The sequence below is a fragment of the Plecotus auritus genome (genome assembly GCF_963455305.1).
Source record: "Plecotus auritus genome assembly, chromosome: 3".
In the NCBI taxonomy this organism is placed as follows: Eukaryota; Metazoa; Chordata; class Mammalia; order Chiroptera; family Vespertilionidae; genus Plecotus; species Plecotus auritus.
In genome coordinates this window covers 147,870,725-147,884,134 of record NC_137772.1, presented here as the reverse complement: position 1 = coordinate 147,884,134, position 13,410 = coordinate 147,870,725, and the positions used below count along the sequence as shown (strand labels likewise).

At 40.5% G+C, this 13,410-nt stretch overlaps 1 protein-coding gene across 1 annotated transcript in view; it reads left to right on the top strand.

The window, feature by feature from the left end:
- ACSS3 (acyl-CoA synthetase short chain family member 3) overlaps window positions 1-13,410 on the top strand; it is a 195,958-nt gene that overhangs the window by 69,483 nt on the left and 113,065 nt on the right. Inside the window, exons 3-4 of the mRNA XM_080661591.1 lie at window positions 7,687-7,875; window positions 12,731-12,865. Coding sequence (XP_080517717.1) covers window positions 7,687-7,875; window positions 12,731-12,865 — 324 coding nt within the window. The remainder of the gene's footprint in view (window positions 1-7,686; window positions 7,876-12,730; window positions 12,866-13,410) is intronic.

Here is a 13,410-nt window from a genome sequence, read left to right as displayed (position 1 = left end):
CAGCGATCTGTGGAGAGCAGACCTGGGGGTGTTCAACTGCAGCTTCCTGGCAAAGCTGCACAAATGACATGCCTATCGCATGTGGCTTTCCCTTTGCTCCTTTCCTGTTATTAGCAACTGGGGTAGTTACAATGGTATCAGATTCACTATAAATTTTTATCTTCTGTATGTGTGTCCAAGCTGAAAAACCAAAACGTGTGTGTGATGTGTGTGTGTGTGTGTGTGTGTGTGTGTGTGTGTGTGTGTCTACAGGATTGACTTAATATATTTTAAAGTAAAATGCAAGCACTTTAGATAATCATCTCTTTCTGTGGGAAATTCTATAATTCTGAAGAACAGCTCATTTATCCCTAATTTTAGTAAACTGTTTTCTCAGATATTATTATTGGTTTTAAATCAGTTCAACTTCCTGTGATTAGACCAGGTTTGCAGTGTGACATCATTGAAGCCTGAAAATATGCTTTCTCTTGTTTTTCTCTTTGTATAGTTTTCTTTGACATGTTCTGAGGTTGCCCAGGATTGTTGCCTGTTTGCTATAATTTGGACACCAATACTATCTTTGTCATATAAACATGATTTTCTTTCAATGGACACATTTGCTCTTTGTGAAGCAAGTGCTAATATACTCTTTAGAACACAGTGTTTGGTTGGTTTCCACTAATGTTTATATTTGTGTTATGGGCATTTGCTCATGGAATTATACTAATCCACAGTCTGCTTTTGAATGAAGATTTTGCAGAGTGAATAAATAAAAACTTTATTGAAATCTTCTTCGTTACTGGTACTAGTGTGCTTTCACTTTATAATTCCGCTGGAGGCCCGATGCATGATGTTCGTGCAAGAGTAGGCCTTCGCAGCCCTGGCTGCCTTGGCCCCTGCAGCCTCGCAGCCCCGCTTTGTCCGGAAGGTCGTCCAGAGGGTTGTTCCGCCGTTCGGCCGTTCGGTGGATTTGCATGTTATGCTTTAATTATTATAGAAAATTTAAAGTTTTACTTTGCAGGTAAAACAAATATATGTGTATACTATGTTACATTACATGAATATCTGTTGTTGCATTTTCTTATTTTATAATTACTATTTATGTATGCTATTGTCAACATAAGAAACATCCAAACCTGTAAGAATTTTTATGAGTTTATTTGAGGCAAACTGACAACAGTTGCCATGAAGCAAGATGTCAAAGGATTGAGAAAATGTTCCCCAGAATGGCAGTTTCACTGCTTACTTTATATATTAGAATCAAAGGAGGCTGCCTAAGGAGGGTTACATGAAATTCACTGGGGATAGATTAGGGAGGTGGGAGAAGGCAAAATAGGGAAATACCCACTTTGATTACCTACTTGACTTGCTTTTAGGTAGGACGTTTTAATTTCAGACCATCCTGTCTGGTTACTTTAAGTCTCTGAGTTTGCAAGGCCACTCAGGCCTCTCCTGAGCTTGTCAGGTTGAATATGTGGCCCCTTTTTGGGCCACACTATTTTTTCCTGGGCTCTGAATTTATTTGCTTTAATGGCCATATCTTCCTTATTTTTGCATCTGCAGACTTGACTTCGTATAGGACACAGAGCAGATACTATACACAAAATTGAATCAGTGACAGGATACTTCATATACTCTTAATGGAAAGAAGCGAGCAATGTCGTATCTAAATGAATATATCCGTGTGTTTTGTGTGCCTTCTTTTACAGCTCAGGTATCCTCAGTCTGGCAGAGGAGCACAGCCTGGCCATAATTGCATGGGATAAAGATTATCTTTGATGTCGGCATAAAAACCAAATTTAGTGGTGTGTGCCTGACGTAAAGCTATTAAGTTGTTGATAAATTAAAACACATATTTAAAAAGGTGTAAAGGTGAATATGGATAGGGTAAATTGCAGATGACTTAACTTTTTCCTCAGTTGAAAAACAATACGTTATACAAGATATACGTGAACATATTTTACCTTTGGAAAAATAATAAAAATTATCTCTATACTGAGACATCTATGGTAAGATAAGAATATAGATACCATTGAATAAAAATAATATCCATTTTTCTTTTCTTGATAATTTTTTAATTTGAAAGTCGATAAAAACAAGGTGAACCCTGAAATAGCAATCATCAAATTGCCCTTTGTGTTAAAATTTCATAGCACTTTATTTGAGTTATTGTCATCTCTTGGGTGACTGGGATTTCTAGATGTTCCCTCATATCCTTCACTGTAGTCTACACTTATCTTCAAAATGACTTTATTTGCATCTGAGACAAGACTATTAAATATTTTGCTCTGGGGCTCATTTTAACCAACTCTTGATTTAATATTCATAAGGAATATTTTTAATGAAACATTAAATATTTTAATATTAAATTGATTTCCATTTATTTTTTTCTTGCTGTGAGCTAATGTTTTATTTTTCATAAGCCTATTTACCAGAAGTCTCATCAGAAACACATTTTCTCATATATATACATATATGTTTTAAATTTAGAAGTTTCAATAGATAATTTTACTGGGGTGACATTTATCCCTAGCAAGTACTACAAAATAACTTTTCTCTATTGATTCTATAAAACTTTTGTCTTTAGGACATCTGTGATGTGGTTAGCAAAATATCAAAATACTGAGGAGTAGCTGCAAGAAGCAAGGTACTTAGTACACTAGGCCAGTGGTCGGCAAACTGTGGCTCGCGAGCTGCGGTTGCTCTGTTGACTAATGAGTTTGCCGACCACTGGCCTAGACTCTTGATTCCAATAATTACAGGCTGTTGTTGTTCCTTGTGATTAAGCCCCTATCCCAGTGGTCGGCAAACTCAGTCAACAGAGCCGCAGTTTGCCGACCACTGAACTAGGCCAAATGCCCGCCCTCTAGCGGTTATAGAGATCTGGTGCAGCCTAATTTGACAAGTGTCTTCTGGGCAGTGGTTAACAACTCATGCCTACAGTTGCCAAGCAGATAATATAAATGGAAGAAGTGGGTGGGAGAAAAATCAATTATTGGCATATATCTTATTCTGTGGTTATAAAAGAATGGTGTAAGCACATAACATAAACAAGATGTAGAAAATACATTTTAAATTCAGAATGGAAAAAATGCAAGCTCCGTGATCAGTAGACCCAGGGAACGGCGAGTTGTATGGCTAACTGAGCAGCCAGCTGATCACAGGTTAATTGATGGTTGTCATTCAAGAACAGAAACCCAGGCTGTTAGACCTTCCAGTTTCTCTAGAGGAACTAGAAAGCTGGATTTGTATACGAAACCTCGAATTTTAACATGTTGGCTCACAAGTATTTTGGAATAACATTTGGCCAGTTTTAGATCTTTGTTTCAAAAAAGGTCTTGAATTTATTTATTTACTAGAGGCCCAGTGCACGAAATTCGTGCACGGGGGGTGTGTGTCCCTCAGCCCAGCCTGCACCCTCCCCAATCTGGAACCCCTTGAGGGATCAGGCCTAAACAGGCAGTTGGACATACCTCTCACAATCCAGGACTGCTGGTCCCAACTGCTTGCCTGCCTCTGCCTGATTTCCCCTAACCGCTTCTGCCTGCCACCTGATCCACCCCCTAACCATTCCCCTGCCAGCTTGATTGATGCCTAACTGCTCCTCTGCTGGCCTGATTGCCCCTAACTGCTCCCCTGCTGGCCCGATTGCCCCTAACTGCCCTCCCTTGCCAGCCCGGTCACCCCTAACTGCCCTCCCTTGCAGGCCTGGCCCCCTCCAACTGCCCTCCCCTGCTGGCCTGGTCTCCCCCAACTGCCCTTCTCTGCTGGCCCAGTCACCCCTAACTGCCCTCCCTGCTGGCCTGATCGCCAACAACTGCCCTTCCCTGCAGGCCTGGTACCCCCCCAACTGCCCTCCTCTGCCGGCCCGGTCACCCCTAACTGCCCTCCCTGCTGGCCTGATCGCCCATAACTGCCCTCCCCTGCAGGCCTGGGTTGTCCCCCACCGCAAATGTCCTCCACTGCATGCCTGGTTCCCCCCCCATCTGCCTTCCCCTTCAGGCCTGGTCCCCCGCAACTGCTCTCCCCTGTAGGCCTGCCCCCCCAACTGTCCTCCCCTGCAGGCCTGGTCCCCCCCAACTGCCCTTCCCTGCAGGCCTGGGTCCCCCCAACTCTTCTCCCCTGCAGGCCTGGTCCCCCACAACTGCCCTCCCCTGCAGGTCTGGTCCCCCCCAACTGCCCCCCTGCTGTCCTGGTCCCCCCAACTGCCCTCTCCTTCAGGCCTGGTTCCCCCCCCCCCCCAAACTGCCTTCCACTGCAGGCCTGCCCCCCCCCACAACTGCCCTCTCCTGCTGGCCTGATAGCCCACAACTGCCCTCCCCTGTAGGCCTGTTCCCCCCCAACTGCCCTCCCCTGCAGGTTTGTCCCCCCCAACTGCCCTTTTCTGCAGGCCTGGGTCCCCCACAACTGTCCTCCACTGCATGCCTGGTTCCCCCCCAACTGCCCTCCCCTGCAGGCCTGGGTCCCCCCCAACTGCCCTTCCTTGCTGGCTTGGTCTCCCCCAACTGGCTACAACTGCCCTCCCCTGCAGGCCATCTTGTGATGACCATCTTGTGTCCACATCAGGGCAGCCATCTTTGACCACATGGAGGTGGCCATCTTGTGTCTTGGAGTGATGGTCAATTTGCATATTACTCTTTTATTAGATAGGATTTGTTTGTTTACTTGTTTGCTTGTTTATTTTGTTAATCCTCACCTGAGGCTATTTTGCCATTGATTTCTAGAGAGAGTCGAAGGGAGAGGGAGAGACACACAGAGAGAAACATCGATGTGAGAGATGCATTGAATGGTTGCCTCCCACCCCTGCCCGGACCAGGGCCAGGATCGAGCCTGCAACCTAGGTAGATGCCCTTGACCAGAATCAAACCTGGGACCCTTCAGTCCCAGGGCAGATGAGCTATTCACTGAGCCAATCTGGCTAGGGCAGTCTTGAATTTATTTATTTTACTTCGTTTAGAGAACAGAAAACATTTTGGCATCTTTCAACAACATTATGAGGTGGAACTGGAATATAAAGTTGCTGAATTATGGAGTCTTGTTGAATATTATATTTTATATTATTTTATATTATATTTTATTCACCAACAGCCACTATGGAGATGCTGAGATTATAGCTGTAAATAGGACAAGCTCTTCTTGTTGGTCTCTCCCGCTGCTGTACCTTAAGTGGGAAGCGCAGTAACGTCATCACGGAGCACGGCCACTTTCTGCAGAGATTGCACACAGATGTTTGGATATGACTTTTCCGTGTTTATCTTGGTTCTGAACTCCACATAGAATTTAAGTGCATAATTTATATTATTTTCATGTGTCCTTCTTGTAACTTTCTATGGGGCAGCTTTGAGTTCTTGAAATGTAGCACTGAATTATAGGTAGTTTGCAATGTAGAGGAGAATAAGATGCTTAGATAGTTGTTATTTTCTTTCACCAACATTCTTAACCTTGACCACATCTTTCCCCATCCGAACAGAGGAAGTGAATCAAAAGAAAAAAAATAATTAAGAATGATCAGGATTCAGATCCTTTAAACTTGTTCAGCCTAGCCAGGTGTAGCTCAGTGGTTGAGCATCGACCCAGGAACCAAGAGGTCACTGGTTCGATTCCCGGTCAGGGCATATGCCCACGTTGCGGGCTCAATCCCCAGAGGGGGTATGCAGGAAGCAGCCAATCAATGATTCTCTCTCATCATTGATGTTTCTATCTCTCTCTCCCTCTCCCTTTCTCTCTGACATCAATAAAAACATAAAAAAAAAAAAAACTTGTTCAAAAAGTAGGAGCAGCAGAGTGAAGTGAAAGGAACCACAAAAAGCCATGTGGCCTACTTCCTTCTTTCAGGCCTTCTCAGTTCATTATCTTGAACAGTCATATTTAAAGGCAAGACATATTCCTCCCAGTCACCCACCGGATCCCTGCAGGCTCTTTTAGCTGTCTGACCTGATCTACAACCATATTTTTACATTTTTTTTCCTGTTCCAGATCCCCTAGTCTCCCTGCTATTCCCTTTTGTCATAACATCTGATCCCCCTGACACCTTTGTACTGGTATTCTCTCTGCCTGAAATAGTAGACTCACAGATACACACTTATTCTCAACCTGCCACATGTCTTGGCTAAAATGTCACTTTCTTAGTGAGGTCTGTTCTGTTTGTCCCATTGAAAATTACACCCCCTGCACTTCCAATCCCATCTACTTTGCTCTACTCCCCCCTACTCAATAGTACTGATTACCTTTAACATAACAAATAATTTACTTATGTTTATTATAAACTAGAGGCCCAGTGCATGGAATTTGTGCACGGGGGGGGGGGGTGAATCCCCCTCAGTCCAGCCTGCACTCTCTCCAATCCGGGACTCCTAGGGGGATGTCTGACTGCTGGGGGATGTCTTAAACCAGCATTCGGACATCCCTCTCACAATCCGGGACTGCTGGCTCCTAACCACTCACCTGCCTGCCTGCTTGGTTGCCCCTAACTCTCCCCCGTCCGCCAGCCTGATCACCCCTCACTGTCAACCCCCCCCCCCCCCCCCCCGCCGGCCTGATCTCCCCCAACTGCCTCCGCTGCTGGCCTGGTCGTCCCATGCAGCCTGCTTGTTCAGTCATTTGGTCGTCCCTCACTAACTCCCCTGCTGGCCTGGTCGTAGGCAGCTATCTTGTGAGGGCTTGATGGTCAATTTGCATATTACCTCTTTATTATATAGGAATATATTTCTTTTGCTAAAATATAAGCACTCCGAGGATAGAAATATTTATCTAATTTTGTTTACTGATGTTTCAAAAAACAGTGTCTGGCATATACAGATACTCAATATATATTTTTAAAATGAAGGAAGGGTGAATGTCTTATTCACTTAGGTCTGGGCATACCTCCCACAGGAGGTAATTGCCCAGGGAAAGTTTTCTTGCAATAAATTATATCATGTATGGACTTATGATCTATTTTGTTTTTATTACTAGAAATTGCAAAAACATATGTTAAAGAATAAAGACATTTGTACATTTGGTCTCAGTATAGAGGGCAGTCACTTTGTATAGGTAATTAGCATAAAAACTATGAAGAAAAATAATTGACTTGAGGCAGAGAGCATGAAGCCAAAAAAACTGTGATGGTATCTTGGCTACACCAGTTTCTAGCTCTCTTACCTCTGATTAGCTATTTATTATTTCTGAGCCTCAGTTACCTTATCTTTAAAATAGAAATAATAATATACTTTGTCTTTTTACCTTATAAGTGTATAAGTGATTTGTTTTCTTTCATAATACATACTTGTCTTCAATAGTTAACCCAACATTTATCTAAATCTATAATCATTTTAATTTTCTATTCATGTGACTGATTTACCTTTAGAATAAAAGCTCCATGGGAACAAGTCTGTCTCTGCTTTCCAATGTTGTATTCCCAATTCTGCATACAACATATGACATGTAATAGCTGCTCAGAAATCATGTTGTTATATGAATAATTAAGCCATTTAGGCCATGAAGTTCATATGGTCTAAAAATAGTAATCTGACTTGTAGTCAGTTGTTATAATATCTGTTATTATTGTCACTATCTAAACCATCATCATCATCATCACCATCATCAAATATGGGTCTCAGGCTTCTTTAATTCACTACCAAGAGGGCGGTCACCTTCTTGTGTTACCTACTTAACTTTTTAGTGAAAGAACACAGAAAACACTTTGCTGATCTAATGATTTTGTTACAGGTCTCTAAGCTGGCTGGTGTTTTGGTCAAGCATGGTGTCCAGAAAGGTGACACTGTGGTTATCTACATGCCTATGATCCCTCAGGCAATCTATACCATGCTGGCATGCGCCCGGATAGGAGCCATCCACAGTCTTATATTTGGGGGATTTGCATCCAAAGAACTAAGTACCCGCATTGATCATGCAAAGGTAAGAGCTTTATTTGGAGAAATCAAGCAGTAGTATGTATAGTACAACCATATCTGTGGATGAATCATCCAAGAGTGATCTGTACTTATTAGATCCTCCTTTAATACAGGATACTTAAAGTTTACTTTTTCTTTGGCATATATCTGTTAATCAAAAATTTATTTTTGCATCAGTAGTACATGAAAGGCATCTTGCTAGGTGCAGTGAGGAATATAAAATATAAGTTCGTCTGACATATATTTGAGTGTATAAGACAAGTAAAATAACTAATTTATTTATTCTACATATATTTATTAAGCTCCCACTATGTGCTTGGTACTATCCTTGGAACAGGATAGTAAATGATTCTTATCAAATGGTGGGGACACATAACTAGTTTTATACTCTACATGCTTCCAGAAATGATGGGGTAGCACAGAGAATAAGAGAGGGTGTCAGTGAGGAGTAGAGTTGCAAGTTTAAATTGGATGCTAAATAAACTTGATAAGGGTGCCTGACATAGAGGACTCATAAAATAAAGTTAGCTATTATTATTTTATTAATTTAGAGCATTGATCAGAAAATATTTTTGTATGTTACAGATAGTAAACATTTTAAGCATGTGGGTTACATGGTTTCTGTTGCAACTACTGAGTTCTGTCATAGCACAAAAGCAGTCTTAGATGCTATGTAAAAAACTCATAGCAGTTGGCAAGGTGTGGCTCTCAACCATAGTTTGCAGACCCCTAGTTTCTTTTAGTTGGATGGTCAAAGAAGTGAGATTTCTTTTAGTTGGGTGGTCAAAGGAAGTGAGATTGTACTTAGATCTTGGCTAAAATTCAGCTAGTTGAAGAGAATAACCTCATGGGATACAAAAGGAGAGAAAAACAATATAAATCTAGCATTAGAGGTGAGAAAGGGTAAACTTCATTTGGAGGCTACTGAATAGACCAATGTGACTGCAGAGGGACAGAAGGTGATCTTGCAAAGGCAGCTTCTGTCTGAACTGGATCCTGTAGACCTTGTCTAGTCAAAGGGTTTGAGCAGACACATGTCCTGTTTTAAGCAATGTTAAGAGGAGGCAAGTCTTTCCATATGATGAGTGGGACAGAGGTGAGAGGCTGGAATAAGAACCTTTGGAAGGTGGTCTTTTTGTGAAGCAATGGGTGATGTACAGGAGAGTAATAGCAGTGGGGAGATGTAGAAAGGAAGGTTGTTTGTTATACGAATAAGAGATGATTGTCCTGGCTCATGTGGCTCCATCGCTTGGGCATTGTCCCATGCACCAGGAGGTTGTCAGTTCCATTCCTGGTCAAGGGTGCGTGCCTAGGTTTTGTGCTCAATCTCCAGTGTGGGGTGTGTGGGAGACAGCAGATTGTTGTTTCACTCTCATATAGATGTTTCACTCACTCCATCTCCCTTCCTCTCTCTCTCTAAAAACCAATAAACTATTTTTTAAAATAAAGAGTAAAAGATGATTTACCTTAGCATTTTATAAGCCCAAGATGAGACATTCTTAACAAGGAAGGAAACTAATGTATACACACAATGTCTGTAGATTCTATTACATTTTGAAAATTAAATGTCTTTTAATAACTACTGCCTTTATAATTATTCAAAATATGTATACACTTTTGGGACACCCTGTATATTGAAGGTCCCCTGAGTGCTAGGCATAAAGTGAAATTTTGCATGTCTGACTTCATTTGGAATAGATCATTTATTAGAACTAGAAGCTGGTTTGTGGATTAACTGGATGGATTTCTCTTTCTCTCTCTCTTTTTAAAACATGTTGAGTTAGTTCTTCTGAAGGGAAATCTAGAGGGAAATATCAGGCAATCATTGACCTGCAAATCAGTGGGCAGTGGGGACTTCTCTGAGGAAGGTATAAACTCCAGTTTTTTACCTGCAGAAGTCTAAACACCATTTGGATAAAGGTATGAGATATATTCTTTCCTTCTTGTAAAATTTCATATGATGTGAGGAAGCTGAGATATATAAAAAATAAGTATTTAAAGAACATATGCTGTACCAGTGGAGGAGTTGTTATCTAACACACACACACACACACACCATTTTAAGAAGTTTATGCAATAAGTGCATTATTTTATGGCCAAGACTTTTAATCATGTCAAATTAAAAGCAAGAAGATGGATGCCAAAACCGGTTTGGCTCAGTGGATAGAGCGTCAGCCTGCGGACTGAAAGGTCGCAGGTTCGATTCCAGTCAAGGGCATGTACCTTGGTTGCGGGCACATCCCCAGTAGGAGGTGTGCAGGAGGCAGCTGATCGATGTTTCTCTCTCATCGATGTTTCAAACTCTCTATCCCTCTCCCTTCCTCTCTGTAAAATATCAATAAAATATATTAAAAAAAAAACACACACAAGAAGATGGAGATAGAGATGTATATCTGAGGTATTTTGATACAAGTAATAGTTGAAATCAGAGATGATTTTGATGTCATGATTTTCAAATAAATAGGCTGAAGAAAAAGTTATATTTTAAACAGAAGATGGAAAGAATATATTGTAATAAGTCAGTCAAGACCAAATAAAACTATTAGCTCTCAGTTCTTGAGTTTGGCAAAGAAAGAATTCAGAACCAAGAGCTCTAGTGCAGGAGGAAGTTTATTTAGCATGCAAAGCAAAAGTATTCTGGAAGAGAAGATTAGAGCGGTTGCTCAGAGAGATGCGTTGGCCTTTTAGAAAGAAAGTCACAAAGGCAGAAGAAGTGAGCCAGCTGGGCTGTGTGGCCTCAGGAAACAAGTAGCAGAGGCAAAAAGGAGGTTCCTTGGAGATAGGTTCAGGGGATTAGCCCGGGACAAGCTGCCACTACCCACTACTTCCCTGCTTGCAAGTCTCACGGGGACCCTTAGCGCTTAGGAGAAAAAAAGCAAAGATACATGCCTGAAGAAAGAAGGTGCAGCCATGTTCAAGAGAGCAAGTGCCCACTGGGTCCTTTGTTTTAAATTTTGTTTAATCTACTTTCTAAAGACTGGAATTTTAGGGGAGCTCTCAAGTGAGGATCTCAATAGACTACTCATCAACTTTCCAGGTGTGCCCTTTAATATGCTGATTCATTAAAGTGAGTGTATCAGAGTCATTCTCTGGTCAGTTTCACCTTCAAAGAATGTCACTAAAGAGGGACCAGGACTGAGGGAAGTCTGCCCTTGCAATTTATTATCTGGCTGTAAATTGCTTGGCCAGTTGTTCTGCTATTTGTCTCAGTTTCCCCATTCCACTTGCCAAGGAATTTTCATAGTTTCTTACTATCTTGCCTCAAAACCTCCAATAAAAGACTAATAGAAATGTGAAAAAAGATTATTATTTTTGTAGAGGGAGAGTCTAATTTTGACTTTATTAAATTATTCAAGTTTTGACATATTCTAGATGTTTTTAATTTGATATGTAATTTTTATTTATTCAAAATTCTAATCTTAGGGAATGTTATCTAGAGTTATTTTTGTAAGTATTAAAGATATTAAAATGTGATGAATTATATTTAAATGTCTGACCTTTAAAATATGATAAAAGGAAATAAGACTTACTTTTTCTTTTCCTTTTAAAAGGCAGCTTGATCTAGGCAAAAGAGAATATTTCTGTAATCAGACAGAATGGGCCTCTCTCTCATTTCACCACTTACAACCTGGGGCAAACTATGTAACTGCACGGAGCCTCAGCTCTGTGAATATTAAATGATATTCAAAAAGCAGAAAGTACTGTATATGCATATATTTGGCATAATATAAACCTTCTCTAGATGAAATGTGTTGTAACCAGAAATTAGAATTCAGGAATAGATGCACTATCTCCGATTGATTATCTGTCTCCTGAATAATTTATTATCTATTTGCTTTGGATTTCTTGGTGAAGAAATAGTGTATGTAAAAGAATAATGACGTGTTTGTTTTTCCAAATTAAGGAGAATTTTGGTTCAGCTCCACAAATATTTATTCAGAGCTTATGGTATGGCAAGCATTGTGCCAGAGATAGCAGAGGCGAAAGGGACCCACATTTGGCCAGGGAGAGCTTCCTGTGCAGTGGTGGGGATGAAGGAACACTGACATCGTTGGACATCTGAGGCTTGCCCAGGGTGTACTGAGGGAGGGAGATTAACCTAACTTCTTCGGCCTCTTCCAGGAATGCCTTTTAGCTCCATCTATGTACATCTTCAATAACTAGTTGTCAGGTAAAGAAAAGTGTTGAGTGTGTCTTAATGACAGAGGCAGGTTCAGGCTTTGTGGGTTTTGAAGCCTAAATCATTTGGGGGCTCTTTTAAGAAAAAAAAATATGACAAAATTACAAATATTTATAGAAAATGAATATGTATTTAGAATGAAAAAAGAATCATAAAAGAATTATCAGAGATTTGGGTTCCTTCCTTCTGTCTCTAGGCATTTAAGCCGAGATGCTTACATAAAAACAAAACAAAACAAAACCAGTTAAAAATACTTCAACTGGGCTGCCCCCCCCCCCCGCCCCCTCCACCTAAGAAAATGCTTCAACTTCAGCAACAGCCGATTGTTATGGGGCCTATGCAAGTGAGGGGGCCCTACTGGTTCATTTTACTGGTTCACGGCAAATCCACTGGCCTAATGATTTCTTTGGAAAGCATTTTTGCAGCTCATACTTAGTAGCTGAAAGCATATTGATGTGTAATTTTGAACAGGTAAGTGAGATTTATGTGAAAGTGGTTAGGCTTATAACATTTAAAAAGGGCTTATTGGTTTTTAGGTCATTTATTTAGTCAATAGAGAACAAAATTATTCAAGCATTTCTTTAAAAATGTTAAACTGCTTGTCTGCACCTGAAATACTGTGATCACCTTAAATAGGGTTGTTAAGCTTTCTCATTTTTTATTTTATTTTTAATTGTAGCCCAAGGTGGTGGTTACAGCATCCTTTGGCATTGAACCTGGAAGGAAGGTAGAATACATACCACTTCTAGAAGAAGCGCTGAGAATTGGACAACACAAACCAGATAAAGTTCTCATTTATAATCGTCCAAATATGGTAATTTGAACATTGAATTTGGTTCTTGCTTATAGTGATGTGTTAAGAATGATTCTTGTTTTGACCATTTAACACAAACCCTTAATTTATGAACTATTAAATGTACTTCCTGAATATGCTTTCTATTTTTGGCAAAAAAAAAAACCCAGATATTAGATATGACTGATACTTTCTCTCTTTATAAAAAACAAACTAGCTTAAAATAAAAAGATGGAAACACAGAAATAGCTATCTTATTAATGAGTTGATTATCTGTATAGTCTATTGGGATATCATTTATTAATATAAATTATTGCCATAATAATAGTGCTAGTAACACTTACTGACTGCCTACCATATGATTTTTAAGACACTCTACTAGTGAATCATTTAAAAAAATCCTCTGGGTAACTGTGACCTAGGTGATAGCATTATTCTTATTTTAAAGAAAAGGAATTGGATGAAGAGAAAGAAACTTACCCAGCTAGTGTCAGGGTCATGACCTGAACGCATGCACTCTGACTGCCTGCCTACTTCCTAAGCTATCCTGCCTTGTGGAAAGGTAT